Raw genomic sequence first — 22,299 nt, 5'->3', positions numbered from 1 at the left:
CGTCATTCCAGCTCCATCGTATGAAAGTATAGGTATCCCCGTAGCCGGGGTAGAATCGATAAAATCGGAGCTGGCAAATCGAATCGAGGTAATAATACCTCATAGACATTGCTAAGTTAATAGCAAATTCGTAGCGAGAGGTCCGTAGACGCGGTTCCACCCCTCCGCTCGACCGCAACATTCTCCCATCTTTCCTATTTATTTATTCAACTCGGGCGAGAAGATTCGAGGCAAGGTAATCCGGAGGGGCGTCGGACTCGATGTTCGTTTGAAAAATTCAAAACTAGCGACGAAGAAAACGGAGCTAAGCGAAACGAAACCAAACGGACGAAACGCGCGGAGGTGGAGGAAGTTACAAATCGCTGAATCTTAGTCATCGCGCGGTAGCTACGCCTCTCCCCGAGGAAATTAGCTGATGGCTGAGAGCGAAATTTTATAATACATATGCGTGCGTACGACGGTGTACGGTACGACGCACCGTGCCATTCCTGGGGAAAAAATGGGAAAATATTCAAATCCTCCGGACGCACGACGAGAACTGGGCTCCGTATAATAATCCACGTATGCGACGCGTACGCAACGGAATTCATGAATGAAAAAAATCGTCCCGATTGTATAATGTTATCTCATTTCATCCCTTTCCCGATTCTTCCGCTTCTTCTTCTTCTTCGGGACTCGGAGGTGTCGGTCGCCCCGTCCGAAATCGCGACCGCGGGGGGGTGAGCGCGGACCGGCGACCCCTGCAGGACCGGGGTGGAGGGTCGCGAATATAATTCGGATTCGGTTCGGGTGTGCCGGCGCAGGGAGCGAGAGCATCGCATCGTATCGTATCGTAACGTATCGTACAAGGGTTGGCGTGGGGTGGAGGGGGTTGGCGGGGGGTGGAGGGGGTTGGCGGGGGGGTGGTGGAGGGGAGCGCGTTCGTCGTCGGCGCGCGCCCGCGACCCATCTGGTGGTTCGGAAGAAGGGGCGTTCGCGACGTTTTGCGGGGTGGGAAGAGCGGCGGTGGCGGGTGGGGGATTTCGGGGGTAGCAAGGGGAGGCCGGGACCGGCGAGGGCGTCGAGGGCCGGGAGAACGTACGCCGGACGGAATAACGCCTCGAGTTTTACTCCAACGATCTGGGGGCCGCCCGTTTAGGTTGCGTGTGACCTGCGCCCCACAACCATCGCGTTAGAATCGCGCGAGGCTGCGCGCATTGCACTGTAATAACGACGAGAGAGAGGAGATCGGAGTATCGTCGACGACGTACGTAGATACGTACCGCCGGCATTTAATACGTGCGTTACCGCGACGGTGTATATTTATCGCGTGTGTGCCAGGTATACCAGTGCGGCGACAGCCGAGGGACGACACTTGCCTTCTATTTTCAACTTTCATCCCCCGCGGTTGGATTTATTCGATAATAAAAACCCCGAGAATTATGAATAGCTTTGGTTCGCACGCGATACGTAAACTCGATATAATACACGCGTCGCGTTGTGCCGCAGGTGCCCAGTTTTCCCTTTCGTCGTGAAATCTTTCAAAATAAGTCACGAGCGAGAGGATTTTGTTCTCCCCTGGCCTTTGGTTTCTTTTGTTTTCGTTATTCTCCCTGCAAGGGGGAAAAGTTCGATAAGATATCGCGACGCGCGTCTCAAGGGTGCAATTGTATAAGTGCTGTTTGGATAATTCACTCATACACCAACCGATCTGCGAATACTCAACGGCGACAACGAACAACCGAGGTGGACAGGTGAGCAAATTGCAAATTGCAAATTACGTATCGCCCGCGATGAGACTCTACGCGGAGAGCAGTCCTCCGGCGATTATCGTCGACGAGCCGCCTTTCGTCGAATCGATGATTTATCGAGTTCGGGAGTCGGGCTGTATTTATTTTCGACATCGGCCGACGAGACGTCGTCTCTCATATTCCAGAATTCAAAGCCGGGGGCGTCGGGACGATGAATTTTGGCACGCGCGTCTAATCGCAAAAGGGCAGCAGCGGCAGAAGAATTCGTGGGAACGAGTCGAGGGGAGGGGGCGGGCGGGCGTTGGCGAATCGGGGTTGACGGGCTTTGGCCATTGCGGTTTGAAACCTCCGGGTGCATCTCGAGCCGAGTCCGTCCGATGCCCCGTTTTCCGAATTCGCTACGAAACGGAGGCGAATGAATAACGAACGATCGCGGTCGAACGAAACTGGAATACGTGCGAAGCCTCTCGACGATTTTCCAAAGCGAACGTACGTTTGACTCTCGCGGGGTTTTTGCAGCAGGTCTCTACGCTACCTCTGCACCCCCAAACACGCTATTGATTTTCCCTCGCCGAGTAAGGAAGTCACGGTACGCCCTTTAGGGTTTCACCCCGGTTCTCTACCAACGACCGAGCCACGCTTCTCTCCGTATCACGCTTATATTTTATAAAAGTTGTACGCGATTCGCCAACTTCGTACACTCGTATACGAGTACGCGTTATTTTTATAACCCGTTAATTGCATTAACCCCGCGACGCGAGATATATCCTCAAATTCAATCCAACCCGTGCGGTAGTTTTACAGTTTTACTTGAAAATATATGGCCGGCGAGAATTGAAGTTTAATTCAATTCATTATACGTAGATTACACATATATGCGTTATCGTCGTCGTACAATAATTGCGTATACGATACGGGGTGATCTCGCGAATGAACCGTGCGATGCATATCGCATCATTTACGCAACGTATATTTTTCCTAGATAGGTGAATAAAAAATTTGGAATTTCGAGCTACCGAGAAACGAGCGTTCATCTTTTAATCCCGATCTCAGCGAGGGTTCGCACCAGCCCTTAATATTTCTTTACGTTATTATTATTCTGCTTCGTTCCATCTTCTCCGAGTACTCGACTCGGTGATAATCGAGTTTTCCGATGTCGTCATCAACGAAATAAAATAACATATATTTCTAGATATCCGAGTTTCCGTTGATCCGATCGATACGAATAACTGTGAGGTTTTATCATTTCTGTGCGTATCGCTGCAGCCGCTGAGCATAATTCGATTGTTCGAATTATATACCTGCAGGTACTAATTAGCGGTTGAACCGGGAGATTTGTTTGTCTGCAAAGAAGTAGGTCATCCGGATTCAGGGTTCGGGATATATATCTGCGACGTATATCCAGAAAAGTGGTACTTTATCCACAAGTAGGCGTGTACCAGTACATTTGCGTACATACGTGACTTGAAAATGTGGAAACCGGTGCTCTTCTATACGTATATCATTTCTTAGTCTCCACGGTAAAAGCCTTAGGTACATTTATCGTGCGCTCGAGAATATAATTTGTTGGTAATATTTAATCCCCTCGATTTCCGGATCGCTGAATTCGATGACGTGTCTACGGTCGCGTACTTACGGTTCGATGATTTTCACTTTTGGAAATGGATGCTGCAGCTGAAACGTGAAGAGCTAGACGCTCTTTAAAATTTATTTTTCATTTACTTCCCTATTACCCTATGCACCGTATAGAATACGAGCTAGACGGAATTCGTCCGCCTTTTGATCTCGACCCTCTGGCGTTCAAAGATCTTGAAAAGCACGGCGCGCAAAAGAGAATTAAACGGAGAACTGTGTGGAAGGGTTACTCTGAATAGAAATCAGTGAATATTATTATTTCTCTATGATTTTTATCTCGGAGAATAATCGCTCCAAATGTTACGAATTTTTTTCTCTTCCGCTATCTGCTCGTTCGTTTCGTCATATATTTATTTTTATTCGTCAAACTCACGCTATGAATTCTCGTGCGACGAGCATTAATTATCCATCGATATAATGATCCAGTGGTCGATGGAAGAATAAAAATTAAACGTGAACTAATCACGATTATTTCACGCCATTCTCCGATATCTGCAGATAGCCGAAAGACGAACATTTTCAAAAATACGTACCGGGGCAGAAAAAAATCGTAGGGAATTTTCCAAAAGAGCAAAATCAAGGTTGATTCGTCCGCTTGAAAACACTTTTTGGGGAGTTTGATTATCTTCATTCTCGAGTTTGCCGTCTAACTTTTAGTGCGGCGAGAAAATTCGAACGGTGCACTGCCCAAACTTTTGGCCGCCAGTTTATTTTCAACCGCGTACAATATTAAGTGAGACGATTTACAGGGAGGACAAATTGCCCACGGCTGAACAATCAAAATCCATTTCACGAACCATAACGTCGTCCGAGTCGTCTTTTATGAACAATACAGCGATAATCGCATACGCGCTCTCGTCCCTTATTTTTCAACTTTTTCTATTACTCGACCAAATTTCTCTTCACTTTTTTAATCATCGGCTGACCGTAGAGCGGCATATGTGTATCGTTGGGTACAATGCAGCTGCCGCCGCCGCACACTTTCATGGCTTGTTGCAGTCATATGCGTTGTACGTACAGAATGTACGCACGCGATAGACGGTGTCCGTATAGTACGAAAACAGGAAACAGGAACTACGCTGTGACATACGCGATTTCAATTCCGAACTGCACCTCGATACACACGCCACGTGTGCGTGCCCCCTTTCCGGTAAACTATTCCTACCTACAGCAGATCCTCGCGCGTACCGGAAGCAAAAAAAAAAAAAAAACAATCAAAAAAGTAACAAAAATTCATCATTACCTCCAAAGAAACGAAATGCGTAACGATCGGTCGTGTAAACTTATTTTATTATGTATACGCGAACAATTTCTTTTTGGTTTCGTCTTATTTCACTCAGCCAAAAAACTGCAAGAGAAGTAAAAAAAGGAAAAGTAGACGGAATGAAAACCATTCGCTATACGAATTCGTGTATTGTAAATGGAGGGGGAAGAGGATGGGAATGAAAAAAAAAAAAGTAAAAAATTGTAATCATTCCAGACTCTCTGTATAGGATATATAGGAGTCGTGTATACTCGATGTATACACCACTGCACCTATAGGAGTGTATAGAAATGGTGTCGTTGTCGTCGTACTATTTTAGTCTTTAGTCTCGACGGTTTCGAGGGTGAAGCGTCGCGACGTTCGGGCTCTGGCGTCGCGGTCGTCCTCCCCGTGTACGGCTACGCAGCTCCCGTGTATTATACGTATGTAAGAAAAAAGAGCTATACCTAACGTACACCCATTTTCCAAGTACATAATCCGTTTCTTCATTGTCAACAGAGTCTTTTACGTGGTAAAATAGTATGACAATTGCTCGCGTATTTGGTGGGTAAAAAAATCAAAAAAAAAGGCGTCGTACCTACCGTTCGTTATTTTCTCACCGTACGACGAAGAGATCGATACGTTGATTCGAAATGAAAGACGAGATCGAACGCGGCTAGGAAATATATCCGATGGCTCCGTCGTATCTACGATGAGAGGGAGAGAGGAGGCTGGCTGTTCTTTGTCCGGTGGTGCGCACGGTGTTGCTGCATCCCCGCTTTCAAAAGTCACGGGAAAAAAAAAGTAAACAGACGAGAAAGAACAACGAAGAGCGGGGAAAAAAGGGAAATAAGAAAAAGACGATCGAGCGAGGCTAAAAAATTAAGAAACTAGATACATTTATAGATTCTATTTGCCGAGAATATACGCCGCGGTTAACTAGTTCCTTCGTTTCTATTTTATCTTATTTTTGTTTTCCTCCTCTCAATTTAGTTCAGAGGCTAAAAGCACGAGGAATTTTTACGTTCCTTTTTTTTTTTTACCGCTGGTTTTGAGTCGAATACGACCGCATATCGTCGCGATGCGAACCACTGGCATAGATCTTGTAGCAAGGTGTCAGGGACGAGCCGTGGGGCCGTTGAACCGTTTTTTTTTTTTTTTTCTCTCTTCGTTTTTCGTCATTTTTGTACATCTTTTTTCTTTCTTTTCTCTTCTTTCCTGGCAGCCGCCCCCTAGTTTGTCGTGTGAATGGACGTTCGAAATACTCGCCGGATAGTACGTTGTATAGATATGTGTACATATACATACGTAAGTATAGCAACGGAACAGAAGCAGCGGTAGCCGTGTCGTTACACCACATACTCGATATACTATATTGTACACCCAGTACCTACGTACCCGGGTATAACGTTTCCAATGAATCTCCGATTGAGAAGTAAAAAATCATTCGACATAAGGCGATCGCGTAGACAACGGATGAAATTGTGACAACGATATGCGGTCCGGTGGAAATGGAAATTTAAGCTCGCGTCGCCGTTTCAGTTTTCAAATTATTGAAAAGCTGGGAAATTTCATAGACGGCGGGGGTCGGGTACGTCTGCAGGTCTGTTACAGGAATAGGAAACTCCCAGTTTCTGTTATAATATACGCCCCTGTTTCAGTCGCTGCAATCGATAACTGGCTTCGCACACCGAGTAGAAACTCCGAGTACACGACGCCCGCGTATACGGGGATCGGTAGTAGGTGTAGTACGGTAGGCACCGGCACCGACCACGCCACGGGAACTTACCTCGTTTTTGAACCGACGCCGACAACCCCTGCGAATTCCTACCCTTCGCCCTCCCACCCTCTCGACCCCCGTACCCCCTTTCTTTTTCTTCCACTTCTTCTCCTCGTTCTTATTCTCATTCTTTCTTATTGCGCCCTTTTCTCCCCCAACCTCGCACGTAATGCGTCTGCAGCGGCGCGGACGCGAGTCGAAAAAAATACGCCGAGATCCACCGTCATTTTGGACCGATTTTATGTTTTTTATTTTTTTTCAATTTTTTCTTCAGTTTCAAACTTGCGACGATCAATTGCAGGGTAGGTATTTACACTCGCTGCACGCGGGCTCTGTCTGTCTCTCTCGCTCTCTCTCTCTCTCTCGATCAATAGGAAGGTATGCTGGAATTTCCAAGAAAAAGATGTTACGTATGGTATAGGTACATATGTACTTATATATTTTATATACCTATATATGCGTGTCTTGTCGAGGGGTTCAACGATCTCGTGCACCGGATCAGCTCCCCTCGTCCCCGAAAATATCGTCTCATTTTATTCCGCCATTTTCATCGCGAGGATTTGATTTGTTTCCTCGGTCGTTTATATTTTTATTATTCCGACGGTTTCATTTTTGTTTCGTTTCCGGAGGTGGGCAAAGTGTTTCGTATGGCGAGATCGTGTACAAAACGTCGACATCGGCGATAATAGGATATGCAGATTTTTTAACGACGCATAATGTGAACTGTACGTCCAATATGCGATGTTGTAACAAACGGTGCAGCGGCAGACGACGCGGTATTTGTGGGGTGCCGGAGCAGCGCAGACTCCGCTGATTACTAGGGGTGTCATTTATGACCTAATCTAAATTCACTTCTTCCTATCGTCCTTAATGGAATTCTTAATCCAAAAACTTTTTTACTGTTATATATGCACCGCCGCGACAGGTGCATGTAACATCTGACTTCGTTGTGCGCGTATGTAGAGTATACTTAATTATCTCAAATTATTTTCGAATTAGATACGGTTTAATAGGGCAACCAAAATTTTCTAAATACAATAACAAGAGGAAGAAGTTTGATCGAATTCAAGTTTCACAAAGCTTGCTCCGTTATGCCCCACCTTCCCCTATACGAACGTATAGATAAATCCTATTTTTACGGCGGTCTCAGATATCTCAGGATTCAAAATTCACGAGCTTAATTGATCTATCTATAAAATTGATCGATTTATCGCCAATTTTTTACATTTTGAAGCAGAAAAATTGAGATATCTCGATGGGAAAAATTCGTAGCTCAATTTAGCCAACGGATTCGTATTTCTGGGGTCAAAATACATTAGAAAAGCGTCATACAATCGATTTAAAAAATACTTCAATACCCAAAAATCGAAAAAATCCAAAGAGGTACCCCTTGAAATTTTGTCGATTTGGGGTCAAAAAAAAAATTTTTATTTTATATGCTATTCTTATGTATTTTGAGCTCAGTAATCCGAATCCAAAAGAAAAATTGAGCTATCTTCAAAAATTACCGAGTTATCGCCGATTTTTCGCATTCTTTGGCATAAAAATGGCGATAACTCGAAGGGAAAAAATCGCAGCTCAATTTGGACAACGGATTCGTGTTCCTGAGGTCAAAATACATCAGAAAAGTGCCATACGATCAATTTTAAAAAATAAAAATTTTTGGCCAAAATTTGAGATTTTTCCAAGGGGTACCCCTTACGATTTTTTCAAATTTTGACCAAAAATTTTTATTTTTTAAAATTGATCGTATGGCACTTTTCTTACGTATTTTGACCTCAGGAACACGAATCCGTTGTCCAAATTGAGCTACGATTTTTTCTCTTCGAGATATCCTCAAATTTATGCCAAAAAATGCGAAAAAATGAGGATTACTCTGTTATTTTCGAAGATAGATCAATTTTTCTTCCAGATTCGGATTCCTGAGCTCAAAATACATTAATATAGATCAAAAAATCAATTTTTTATTTTTGACCCCAAAAAGTTGAAAATTGGCGATAACTCGGTCAATTTTAGAGATAGATTATTTTTTCTTCCAGATTTGGATTCCTGAGGTCAAAATACGTTAGAAAAGTGTAATATAATCAATTTTTAAACTACTTTACTTTTGGCCCAAAAATCGAATTTTTTTTTGGTTTTTCGAGAGTAATCTTACGTATAATCACCTCAGGAATCCAAATCTGAAAGCCAAAATCATCTACTCGTGCAATCGATCGAGCAATCATCAATTATTCGCTGTTGGGAGCGAAAAAATTACAAGACATATCGATTGGTTTTCATCGTACACCCAGTATTATTCGTCGCATGGGTCGAAATATTCGAATTTCTCAATTCACCAGCAAACTTGAGCTTAGCTGGAGTCAGCGTAGCCAGCAGCGCAGCGTTTTGTTGTGAGACGTCACCTTCAGGGCTGAGCAGAGGTGACGCCCCACAACAAACCGCGCGCCCGTGGCTACCTGACTCCAGTTGTAAGCTCGGGGTTTGCTGCTGAATTGAGAACTTCGAATATTTTGACCCATGCATGGATTGCGACGAATCAAAGTGGGGCCACGACTAAAACCACTCGATATGTCATGTAATTTTTCTGCTCCCAACAGCAAATAATTGCTGATTACTCGATCGATTGCACGACTAGATGATTTTGGCTTTCAGATTTGGATTCCTGAGCTCAAGATACGTAAGAAGAGTGCTCTTCAATCGATTTTAAAAATACTTCATTTTTGGCCCAAAAATCGAGAAAAAAATCCTCAGGGTTACCCCTTGGAGTTTTTTCGATCATGGGGTGAAAAATCAACATTTCTTTTCAAGGATATCTTGATGGAAAAAATTCGTAGATGGACCAAAAAAAATTCCTAACACGCGTGTGAAATATCATGATGTAAAATAGAGGAAAAAATCAGGGGTCAAAAATTTAAACGACGAATGAAACGAAATGCTGGCGAGCATTGCCAGTTGTATATACGAAAGGGAGATCAACCCTCGCAGCGGGGGATAAGATACTTCGAATTCAAACCCTCACCCCCATCTCCCCTCATTTTCTGAATTATAAACGTCGCGCATCAGCCGCATCATCCGATCCCCCGAATAATAAGCGCGGCGCGGCTCATTGGCGCCTCCCGCTGTTTTTGGATTCCTGGGACTGCAGACAACAAATATGTATACAGTCACGTCTCGTGTAATATTATGATGTACACGAGTTATATTCCTTCCTAGAAATAACATTACATATCTTCGCTCGTATCTCGTGTATAGTGGCCCCGCATCAACGACGGGGGCGATAACTTTTGCGGTTTGGTTTTTCGAAAATAAGATCTCTCGACGCCCGTCGTCGAGCTTCTCATCTTACGTTCTTCAAACAATTCTTCCGTCTCCACGTCCCACGGGAACGCGATTTCACGGTAAATACAGCGTGACGAAACGATGAGTCAAGCTCATCTGCAACAATAAAATTCGTCGGCCCCCCGACCGCCCCTCCTACGTCGACGTCGTCGCGGTCTGGGAAATTGTTTTTTCTTCCGATTCCTTTTTTCTTCTCCCAGCGAAAACGAGAGGGAGAATCCACGGGCTTCGTACCGAGGACGAGAGATGCAAATTTCGAAAAACAAAGAAAAAAAATTAAAACAAATTAAAAGACCCCGCGACACAATGCTTCCTTGTCTTACATTCCGCATCCCCCGCACCCCCCTTTCTCTCGTCTAACCGCAGCGTCTGCTTGAAGATAAAAACCGTTGAAATAATTACAAACGAAGTTTAATTGATGAGGACAATGAAACATGCGTCGTAAACGAGATCCTTGGGGTCTTTTAGGCGTCCCGTGCCACGTAGAAATACATAATGCGCACGACCAATTCTAGAGTCTACTTTCTCAGCTGCAGGCCGCCAGTTCAACCTCCATGTTCGCCACAATTTGAATTAAGCTATTTAATCAACCGACTCGACCAAGTTCAACGGATCACGCTTTCGTCATTTCTTTATTTCTCTCCCTCTCCTCTTCTTCCTCTCCCTGCCTCCAATTCGATTCTTGTTTTTTTTTGTCGTTTGGGTCCCAAAAAAGAAAAGGGCTACAAGTTTTTCTGAGAATACCTTTATTCGTTCATTAGACACGTGTAATTCTTTACTCCAACGTAAAATATTTCAACCACACATACTCGTACATTTAATTGAATAATCTACGGACGAATTTTCCTCCCGGTAATGGCTTAAGTTTTCGAGGGTATGTGCGGCCGCGGCGCGCGATCTGCCCGCTATCCGTTCTCTTCCTCCTGTACGGTGGCTGTATAGCTATACGATCGCCGGGTTGAACCTTTCATTGATTTTTTTTTTACTGCCCGGGAAGTATACCGCGGGACAGCTGTGGTTAGCAGCCTCTGGATTCCTTTTCGTTCCTATATCCGTGTCGTGTATAGGTGCCGCACACGCGTCTAAAACCTGGGTGCGTGTAGCTCGCCGTTACGAATAGCACCGCGACTGCTCCTCCTTCGTCGTCGGTCAGCGGTGAACTTCCGGTATGCTCTAAAATAAATTTCTACATGTAATACCGGAGGTGTACGAGTGTGTCACGAATGTACACATTTTTAAACGGGATGTTGCGAAACGTTTTATTCGCGGATATCATCAGACTCGCGGGTTCGATACCCCGATGCGAGTCGACGATCCATTGTCCGAATGGAATGTTGAAATTTTCGAAGAGAGTCGTCGTTCCACCCCCGACAAAAGAGAAAGAAAAAAATAATTCTCTCCTTTTACTTGCGTGTAAAATTAAAGTTTTGCGGTAAAAAAAAGTCGTGGGCGGATCGATGACCGGCGATTACGTTCGGTTCAGGAATGAATCGGGTCCAATCAATCGTGAAACGCTAATCTGCAGTCGCCCGCGCCGAAGGAAACAATGAATCAACCGCGGGTCAATTTTCATTGTCGGGTGTTTTATCCCCCCTGGCTCGGTGTACAGGTGTGTACAGGTGTGTCGTAAGGCGTCGACGCACTCCACCAATTTTCGCCATCCCCCACAATTTGAATTCCTCCTTTTTCTCCTCCCGTTACCGAGCGACGTCGTAATTATCATCGCACGGTTTTCCTGCCTCCGCATCGAGCACTCGCTGCACCGATGAAACGTAAGCGTGCAGACGAAGCGGGCGTGATAATTGCGAAAAAGAGAAAACTAAGAGAGCGCAGAAGAAAAAAAGGAAAAATTCTAATTAATTTCGCGCAACAAGAGATGTGGAGCACGAATATATAGGTATAGGTACTGTGTGTATATAAACGTACGTACGTAAGAGACGACATACAATGAATAGAATAATTGAAATTACTGCGTCAATTTATATACGACGGCGCTAATTTATTACGAGATACCATACAATAATGAACGTGGGTGGGTGGGTCGCCGTTACTCACGCTTTGGAGATACGCCGAACCACGCAACGTGTAATTCCGAATCGCCGGTTCAATGTGTACCACACGCGTACTGCAAATTAACGTCACATCGTCCAACGGGAACCGGAAAATCGTGCGTCTGATCGGTTTTAACTTTTTTTCTTTTTGCCCATTTTTTATAAACTCTTTTCCGCCTCTCACGTCCTCTGTAATCCCCCCTGCACGTGTAGTACATACGTACTGCACATAGGCGGTAGGTAGACGCGGATAACGTATACCTGCAACGTACGGCAGACGGATCATATTGGATATCCGCAAACGCGTCTTTTTTAGCGGGATGTGCTGCATCGGGAGATTTTTTTTTTTCGCCACGCGCGCCTCGTCAGCCACCCTTCGCGGAGGCCCTACCATCGAGAGCACTCGATTCCTTCCCTCCTTTCCGCTCTCCGATTGTTTATTTATTCATTTGTTTATTTATTTATTTATTTATTCCCGCGTGTTGTACGTATATAGGTTAGACAAAACATTATTATTTGAAACGGAAACGAGCGAGCGAAAGAGAGGCGTTTTTACGTACGCTCTTCATTTATCTCCTGCAGAGCTTCCCTTCTTCCCTTTATGTTTCTCGGCCCAGGTCGTTGTCGGGCCTCGACAATGAATGAAAGATGAAAGGAGAATGGGAGAAAATAACGTTACAGACAAAGGGGACCCAGACCCCCGCCTCCTCCTCCTCCTCCTCCTTATTGCGCGGATGACGATTACGTCCAATGTGCAGGGGTACGTAGCCGATACGACAAGTAGGCACCGCGGTGCAATGGATCCAATGAAACGAATCCCGTCGACCGTCGTCGTAATATACGCGTACGACATTTATCCTTTCCATAGCCCGCGACGCAACCGCGATCTTTTATCCTCCCTTTTCACTTATTCCATCCGCATACCTTCCCTCCCCCCCTCCTCGACCGTTCCAAGAGAATAGAATTCGTCTCGAGCCTCTTGTCGCACAAACTACACTCGCGTTCCTCTACCTACGTACCTTCGCGTCGAATGAAATAACGTCGCACGAAACGAAGAAAAAATCAAAGGAGATGAATTCTTCGTTTATTAAATTTATTTTTTCATCCAAGTGGGGTGCGTGTTTACGAAGGGGGGTGGCTACGCACTCGACCCGCTATACTTTAAATTCGATCGAGAGTGAAGAGCCTGGACGACGCTCGTTCGCGTATCGTTTTTCATTCCAGGCGAAGATCGCGTATACCTTCTTTACGCTTCGTACGGGGATAGCGTGGCAGCGGTTGATCCCAGCTGAAAGTAGTTATTTAATATGTTTCAAGAAGGATTAGGTGTCGTGTTTCTCAACGGCTTGACCTCACAACACCCGCCCTCCAGCTTTTACTCCTACCACATGGACGCCGCGTACGCCGCACCGCGCTGTGTATTCCCACGTACTCGCCCCTCCCCCCTCCCCCCCTCCGAAAACCCTTCCCCTCGTTCCTTCGGAACTTATATTTCTCACACACGCCCAGGGACATACGTAGAGATACAGACGCGTCGTCGTCGCGTATCCGACGAGAGAAGTTGAAGCGGCATCTGTTCCGAGTCCGCCGCGATGCACCGCCGACGAGGTCTCAGAGACCGCGATTTCATACGCGTCATCTTCTTCTTCATTTTTCTCCGAGGGATTACCATTATCGTTATTATCTTCGCCCCTCCCTCGGTTTATTCTACTTTTTTCTCTTTCGTTCCATTATTTTCTCTCTCTCTCTCTCTCTCTCTCTCTCTCTCCCTCTCCCGACATCTTTTTCCCTTCCTCCGCGCCACCGTGCCCCCTCGTTTTTTTTTTCTTTCACTCTTCGAGCCGGTGCACTTGAATTAAAAGAGGACCGGTGCAACCTCGCAGCATCCGGTGTACATATGTTCGAGTGCGGTGCGGCGGAGAGGGACCGCGGAGAGACTCGCATTGAATCAATTGTAAATTACAATGCTCGATTCGGACCCGCCCAGACTCGTTTCCGCTCCTATATTAATAAATCGACGCAAAACGATGAGGTGATGATAAGGCGCGCACCGCGTCCACCGCCCTTTATATCGTCATTATCGTTATCCTCGTTATTATCCCGCGAGGTCCGCGTAATTGGCAGGAAAACTTGCGAATTGATAATTTTGCGCCGAGCAGAGGCGATGGCGTATGAAAAAAAAAAAGAAAAAACCGCTGCGTGGGGTGTATTTCGTGTACACGGAGCGGATTTGTTTGACTTTCATCCCCGTTGCGGGGTGCGGGTTTTTTATATTTCCTCTCAGTTCGGATGTTCGCACCCCTGACTAAATTATTCCAGTTGTATCAAAGTTGTTCGTCGCTAAGCTTGATTTACTCTAGCAGCCATTGCAGTTTTGAATTTATCGCGATGTGTGTCGGAGGCACCGCATGCGGGGTACGGTGAACGTGTAGTTTTGCAGCAGCGGTAGAACGACGTACCGTGGAAAGAGGGGGTCGTTGTTCTCCACGATTGTTGCCATGGTTGCGCAACGACGTTTGGCATTTCTCTCCCTCTCTCCCTCTCTTTCTCCCTCTTTTTTTTTTTTTTGCTCTCTCTTCACCCCCCGTCTCTCATTCCCCTTTTTACACGGCACTCCTCGGTGCACTACAGACGAATTTCTAAGCTTTCAACCCTCGCAACTCCAGACTTTTCCGCAGACCCCTATTTCGATCCCCCAGGACTTGGCACGAACCCCAAAAAGAACGTAAAAACTACTAGGGTTGCACGCCAACGTTTCGTGTCCTCCGTACAAACGTTGAATTAGACTTTTTGCACGGAGAATTTTTTTACTCGACAAATAATTACGATGGAACGATAACGTGGAATTTTTCCGTTGCAATTGTGTTTCAGAAAAGACGCCATCCATGCTTTGGTAACGTGAAAAATATCGACGAAGATGACGGCGAAAAAGGGCAGCGGTAAAATGTGCCGGCTGATAGCCGTCTGCGCGTTTCTCCTGCACTCGGCAGCAACGAGCAGAGCAAAAGTTTCGGTTTTACCCCACGACGTCTATCCCGGATTCGAGGTGAAACATTTCCAGAGCGGGGGCAGGGAGTCCTCGAATTTCCGCCTGTTGGAGACGGGATTTTCCAAATTCTTCACCATGCTGGACAACGGTATGGTGATGACGACGTCGGACCTGACGCCGCTCGTCAACCGACCGGTGAATTTGATAGTTCTCGAGGAGCTCGGTAACAGAACGCAGACGCACGACCTCCACCTCTACGTCTTGGACAGGAAGAATATGCTGACGTTTTCTCACAGTCATCTGGGCGACGGTAACGTACCCGAAAACGCGCCGATCAATACGCCGGTAAACGGTTTCCCGGTACTCAGGGCGTCCGGAAACTTTCCCGTGCATTACAAAATCCTGCCGGAGCTCGGGGACAAGCCCTTCGTCCTCATGGACAGCGGAACGGGAGTCACCGGGGAGAATCTGATTCTGCGAAACTCCGGTCAGGGCGTGAAAGTCGTGACGTCGCGTCCGCTCGACCGGGAGAACAAGGGCGAGTACACCGTAGTCGTACACGCCTCGGACTCTGACTTTATCAGCAGATCGAAAATAAGCGGACGCGTCACCGTGTTGGACGAGAACGACAACAGTCCGGAATTCGAGCAAGAAATCTACCGATTCGTCGTGAAACCCACGAACCTGGGCGCCTCTCCTGCGGAGGAGTTCGCCGAATGGAAGAGATTCTCCACCATAGGTAAGGTGAGGGCGACGGACGCCGACGGCGATAAACTCGCCTACCGACTGGTCGCGCCGAGTAATTTGGTGGTCATCGTGCCGCAAACCGGTGAGATCCTCCTCACCGGGGATCCTCAGAGTTCGTTGGAGGAAGACATGGAGGTCGAACTGCTGATAGAGGCCCACGACGTCAGGACGCCGAGCAGGACGAGCGAGAAGCCGGCGAAGGTCCTCGTTCAATTCGTTACGTCCGAGCCGATCCAGGAGGAGCACAGGATAGAGAAGAGGAGGGTGACGAGGGCCGTAAGACCGACGAAGAAAATCGAATTCACCGAAGGGAACGGAGACGTCCAAGACAAAGTGGCGTTCACGTTGGACAAGGAAACCGACAGGGAGACCTTCAAGATCAAGGACGAGAACAAATGGGTCACCGTCGAGTCCAACGGAGCGGTCAAGGTCAAACAGAAGTGGAATTACGAGGAACTCGGACCCGAAAAAACCATCGACTTCTGGGTCACCATCAATAACGCAGGTATTGGAGGTCAGTATTTTTTTATTCCAAGGGCACCCCCTCCCGGTTATCACCGTTCGACGTTACGCAGCGAAACGGGGGACGGTTTCTTTCATTTTCCCCGTCTCATTTTTAATATTTTCTATTCCGTCCAGGATGGTGCGCCAAGCATTTCGACCCCCTTTGTCGGTTCACACATGGTACTTGGTATTCGCTATTTTCACTCTTATGGGATGCTTTTTTACTTACTCTGTTTGGATTTCGTGTTCCAGCGACTAACTCGTTTCCTTTTTTCGAATTTTACGATCGTTCTTACTGTCGCCTCGTGTGTTCGCCCTCGAGTTGTTGCCTCTGATTGAGAAAAAATAATTTCCCCTTCCTAATCATGGTTTTCTATATCCGAAAGGTGTGCCGGAGATGTGCGAGCTACGGTCATTCTTCTGCACACCTTATCGCTGGTTCGATAAATAAGTAAACGCTGATTTCTCTGTGTAAACTTTACTAATATTCTTCGTATTTCTTTCTGGCTTCCGCAGCACTGAGATGTAAGTATACAATGGCATTTTTATTTCCAACAATTTTCACCGAATCAAATCGGTTAAAACGCTTATAACTTTTCGCATATTTGGCTACGAATCAAAGCTTGCCTGAATTGCAATTTAATTGGGGAATCAATTTGCAGAGTTTTCCCTAATCAATGATAATTTCAGACACCGACAATCAGCGCGTATTAATCCACGTGAAAGACGTCAACGACGAGCCACCCTATTTCGTAAATCGACCGCTGCCCATGCAAGCCGTTGTCCAACTCAACGCCCCGCCGAACACTCCGGTGTTTACCCTTCAGGCCAGAGACCCGGACACCGACCACAACATTCATTATTTCATAGTCAGAGATCGGAGTGAGTAGGATTCCGTTGGTTTCGAAAGTTTTCGGCGCTTTACGCGTCGCGGTGTCGTAATGTTTATCTTTTCGCAGCCGGCGGTCGTTTCGAGGTCGACGAGAGATCCGGAGTAGTCAGAACGAGAGGCACCGATGTCTTTCAACTGGATATGGAATACGTTCTTTACGTGAAAGCCGAGGACCAAAATGGCCGAGTCGACGACAGGCGGTACCAATCGACCCCCGAGGAACGGCTCTCGATCGTTGGAGGAAAACGCGCTCCGCAATTCTACCTGTCTTCCTACGAAGCCGATATACCGGAAAACCAGAAAAAGGACTCCGAGTAAGTCCGGCGAGATGTCACCTTCCTGTTTTTTTTGTTTTTTTTCTTCTTCTCTCCTCCATCCAATCGTTGAATAGACAGAAATTGACGCAGGTATACTGATTCGAACCGTTCGTTGAAATTATTTTCCAGTATAATATCCATCAAGGCAAAGTCGTTCGCCGACAGGGAGATTCGCTACACTTTGAAGGCTCAAGGACAGGGTGCGGGAACGTTCAACATAGGCCCAACCTCCGGTATAGTTAAACTGGCCAAGGAGTTGGACTTCGAGGACCTGCGACAGCCCCACGTCTATTCGCTGATCGTAACAGCGACGGAAGACTCGGGTGGATTCTCGACGACCGTGGAGGTGCGTTATTACCTTGAAATAATTGAGATTCGTCGAAAGTAACCGTTAATCGTTTCGCAGCTGACGATCAGGGTGTCCGACGTAAACGACAACGCCCCGAAATTCGAACTACCGGATTACCAAGCGCACAACGTCGACGAGGACATTCCCCTGGGTACCAGCATTCTCAAGGTGAAAGCGATGGACTCGGATTCGGGATCGAACGCGGAAATAGAATACCTGGTGTCGGACGACCACTTCAGCGTCGATTCCAGCGGTACCATAGTGAACAACAAACAACTCGACGCCGACAACAACAACGCCTATTACGAATTCGTCGTTACGGCGAAAGACAAAGGTAAGAGATCCCGTCGAATTCTCGTCCGTCGTCACCTTCTCTGACATCATTATTTGCCACCCCCGATTCAGGCGAACCTTCGAAAAATGGTACGGCGACCGTTCGAATATATACGAAGAATAAAAACGACGAAGAGCCGAAATTTTCGCAGCAAGTTTATACGCCGAACGTCGACGAGAACGCGGGTCCGAATACCTTGGTGACGACGGTGGTTGCTTCCGACAAGGACGGGGACACCGTACGTTTCGGTTTCGTTGGCGGTGGAACGTCGGCCGGTCAGTTCGTCATAGAAGAGATAACCGGCGTTATCCGACTCCACGGGAAATCGATTTCCCTCGACAAAGACAAATACGAGTTGAACGTCACCGCGCTCGACGACGGCGCCTGTTGTCTGAACGGAGCTTCCACCATCCACACGAGCACGGCGGTCGTCGTCGTCTTCATAACGGACGTCAACGACAACAAACCCGTGTTCAAAGACTGCGGAACCTACTCCCCCAAGGTTGAGGAGGGCGCGTCAAACGGCAGCCCGGTTATTAAAGTCCAAGCGACCGACGAGGACAAGGGTGTCAATGGCCAGGTCAAGTATTCCATTGTCCAGCAGCCTAATCAAAAGGGAACGAAATTCACGGTGGATGAGGAGACCGGGGAGGTCTCTACCAACAAGGTACGTACGACGTTTGTCTATTTATATCACTCTGAGGAAGCTAAAGATGGAAAAAAAGGCGACAAAAAAATAAAATAAATAAACAAATAGACAGAAAGAAGGAACTGCAACCGAATACTCGACGTACGAAACGGGGCTTCCGTTCATCCAAGTATAACGACGGATCTCTTCTAGGGTTTCATCGGTTTATCGTTATCCTTGACATTACTATATACTTCCCTTGTTTTTGCTTCTTTTTTTTTTCATCGTAATTGCCACAGGTATTCGATCGCGAGGGCGATGACGGAAAGTTTGTATCCGTTACCGTGAAAGCTACCGACCAGGGCGAACCGTCCCTCGAAGGTGTTTGTTCATTCACGGTCGAAATAACGGACACCAACGACAATCCGCCGCTTTTCGATCGTCAGGTAATTAAAATTATCAATCGTATTGCTCGATGGAAATTTTTTTTTTTTTTTTCTTTTTTGTCAGAAACTACTGAAATGCAAAATCATCGCTTTCGTTGTTACAGAAATACGTGGAGAACGTAAAACAAGACGCTAGTATCGGTACGAATATATTGAGAGTATCGGCCTCCGACGAGGACGCTGATAATAACGGGGCTATCGTGTACACGTTAAGTGCCCCAACCAATCCCCTCGATTTGGACTACTTTGAAATACAACCAGAGTCTGGTTGGATCGTTCTAAAGAAACCACTCGACGTGAGTATTAAATTATATTGGTATTACTTACATTACATATCGTCTGCCATCACGATCCGTGTATTCAATACACGCAAAAAAAAAAAAAAAAACGATTTTCTCTAACGACGACGATCTCTTTGAATTGTGTGAGTATCGATTGCTGGAATTTGCTGAGACTTCTGAAGATTACGTTCTATGTATGATAATTAACTTTCTGGACTTACCTTTCGATCTCGTATACAATAACAGTCTTGCCCATCTTCCCAATTAACAAAAAAGGAGAGACCAAACTCACCTGTTACGCTCGTTGTGTGTATACCTTTTACTCGTATTTCTAATAACTAATTTATTGGCAAATTTCAAAAATCGGACATGTAAATATCTTTACTCGTATACGTATACCAGCACGGTATATTTATACGTGTAAATGAACAAGACGTACGTATATCTTTCCCACAGAATTTATATTCATACCTAGAGAAGTAGATCGAAAATCGATGCGACAAATTTTTTAAATCCGAAAAACCGATGGAAACAAAGAAATGCAAATAAATGAGTAGATCGAAGGAGGAAAAGGAAAAGACTGATTCTGTGGTTAAATATACGTATTATATGTATTTGCATATAATACAGAGGTATGCAAATACGTATACAATGTACCAATACATACGTACAAGCTATATTTATATTGTGTGTACGCCATATATATATGCCGAAATTTTTACATTTGCGTTTATAACTTTTACATATCTTTTATATAATGTATATAACACGAATTATTTATTATATTATACATCACCGTATGCAATATATAATATATATGAAAGACAAAGGAATTAGAAGGAACAATATCGGAAAAAGAAGTATATATATATCATATATATTTATCGATTGACATTTTATGAACCAATGATTTTATATGCCACTATATTGTTATTAATATTGCAACAAAATAAGTTTCCTTTGTACGGCACTTGTCTAGATAATTATTCTTATAATTGATATGCACAATGTGTTCACTATGGTACTTAGCTATGCCTGATTTCCTTTTGAAAATGCTTCACGAACCTGAAAAATATATATATACGAACATAGGTATATATAAATACTGTTTTGAATATTTTTCACAATTTTTCCAACAAAACCATGAGAACAAAAAAGAAAGAGAAAAAGAAAAGAAAAAAAAAACAAAACAGAAAACGAAAAAAGAATTTGAAAAAAAAAACATACATATCGGAAGAGAAATTATCCGGAGAACTCAAGCTAAATATCTAGTGACTGTTCATATCGGATATTTTACCATTTTTTTCAAACTAATAAAATAGTCACCTCGAATCAAAAAAAAAAAGACAGAAAAACATGTAGATCGTTGTATTTTTATAACATGAATTGAGGCGAAAAGAATTCATTCGTTTTCACTCGTTTTTCGTATTGTACAAATGGAAACTATGAACTATATGGAAGAGGACAAGCGAAATCGGAACGATATACATGTTTTACGTGGGGTGCTATGTTTATTATTGATAAATGTTTTTTCAAAAGGGAAGTGATGTTTTTTAAACTTCCAGGAGGAGGTGGGAACGACATTTTTTGAGCCCCACGAGTATGGTGTACTTCATCTGCTACGCATTTTGTGGTGCATCAGACATAAACATTTTTTGAACATGTTTGCATATTTTATATGAATGTGTTTTTGATTCCTTTACAGGAACGGATCTCGATCTCGATCTCGATCTCTCGCTCGCTCTCTGTAACTATCTTACTAAATTTCGGTGTTTCTCTCATAACAGTCATCTCAACAAATATCCGCATAACAACCACATAATGACATATTTTACATAATATCGACCACAATATTATACCACCACAATTGACAAGACAAAATTTTTTTTTTTTGTTCTTCAAACTTTGTCAAAAGCAGCTAACTTGTTTTTTCGTTTTTCAAAACTAGATTCCTTGCAAACACAAACATTTTTTCGTGACTAATTTTTTTTTTTCCATTTTTCAAAAAATAACGCGTACAAAAGAAAAAAAGATTCACATAGATAAACACCGCTGAGAGAGCAGCGTTAAATATTTGTAGAAAATAAGAGATTTCTTGTCCAAAGTGTGACATTTTTTCTTCTGTGATTGGGGCAGCATACAAGCTGTTTTAACCAGACTATTGAAACAAAAAAATAGAACAAAAAGAGAGAATAAAAAAGATACGAAACGAAACGGAAAAAGAACGCATATGAATAACGTCCATCGGTTTTTGAGTGTCGTTAACGATCAAAAATATATATACCAAAGAGGGGTCGTCATATTTTTACCTTTACCCGTTTCCCGATGCCTCTTTATATAATGCATTTCTGCTTGCATGAAACAAATGCCTGCATTTTTTAATTTTGTATTTTAAAACCAAAAACCAAAAAAAAAGAGAGAGAGAAGCAAAAGAAAGCAAAACTAATTTCATATTTCTTATTGTTTATGTTTGTGTTTATTGCACCATTTACTTTCTTCGGATTTGACGATGAACAAAAAAAAGGGCTGTTTTCCAGTAAGTAGGATTTAATTGTGTTGTGTTTTCTATTTTTTGCTCAGAATTATTATTATTATTATTATTATTGTCGTTATGATCATAATATTATTCTTATCATTATCATTATTGATCATTTAGATTAATTATCGTTATATTGTTGCTTTTGATTCGTATGATATGAAAGAAAAATATCTTAGTTGCAAATCAAAAAATAAGATAGAACACGAAGAGAGAAAAAAAAAGAATCATTGAACAAACGTATATGCAGACAACATCAGTCGTATCAGTTGAAAAGTGAAAAGAAAAGAGAAGAAAATGAAAATGATGTGTGCATATATCTCTTGTGATTATTACATCGCGACGTAGGTATCCGCCAAGTCGTAAATGATTTTTGGTAATTGCTTTTTAACTGAATGTACGTATAATTATCACATTTGCACATAACGTTACGTATACTACTGTTGCATAAGTTATCCCCCTGCAGATGGGGGGAAAATGTCGAAAGAAAAAAATTAA

At 44.3% G+C, this 22,299-nt stretch overlaps 1 protein-coding gene across 4 annotated transcripts in view; it reads left to right on the top strand.

The window, feature by feature from the left end:
• Nucleotides 1-1,138: 1,138 nt before the first annotated feature.
• The window catches only part of LOC105685514 (neural-cadherin), a 50,730-nt gene continuing 29,569 nt past the window's right edge, over nt 1,139-22,299 (top strand). For 2 of the 4 annotated variants that reach the window (XM_048653220.1, XM_048653219.1), the window contains exons 1-9: nt 1,139-1,733; nt 14,650-16,028; nt 16,709-16,900; nt 16,978-17,224; nt 17,357-17,573; nt 17,634-17,910; nt 17,982-18,577; nt 18,838-18,984; nt 19,089-19,280. In XM_048653220.1, the coding sequence (XP_048509177.1) occupies nt 14,696-16,028; nt 16,709-16,900; nt 16,978-17,224; nt 17,357-17,573; nt 17,634-17,910; nt 17,982-18,577; nt 18,838-18,984; nt 19,089-19,280 (3,201 nt within the window). In that variant the 5' untranslated portion in view covers nt 1,139-1,733; nt 14,650-14,695. Of the gene's footprint in view, nt 1,734-14,649; nt 16,029-16,153; nt 16,199-16,708; nt 16,901-16,977; nt 17,225-17,356; nt 17,574-17,633; nt 17,911-17,981; nt 18,578-18,837; nt 18,985-19,088; nt 19,281-21,789; nt 21,802-22,299 lie in introns of all 4 variants that reach the window. The other 2 variants (XM_048653217.1, XM_048653218.1) reach the window with 2 other exon arrangements.

The sequence above is a fragment of the Athalia rosae genome, chromosome 3, assembly GCF_917208135.1.
Source record: "Athalia rosae chromosome 3, iyAthRosa1.1, whole genome shotgun sequence".
Classification (NCBI taxonomy): Eukaryota; Metazoa; Arthropoda; class Insecta; order Hymenoptera; family Athaliidae; genus Athalia; species Athalia rosae.
The sequence above is the reverse complement of the archived record's forward strand: the minus strand, read 5'-3'. Positions and strand labels throughout refer to the sequence as shown.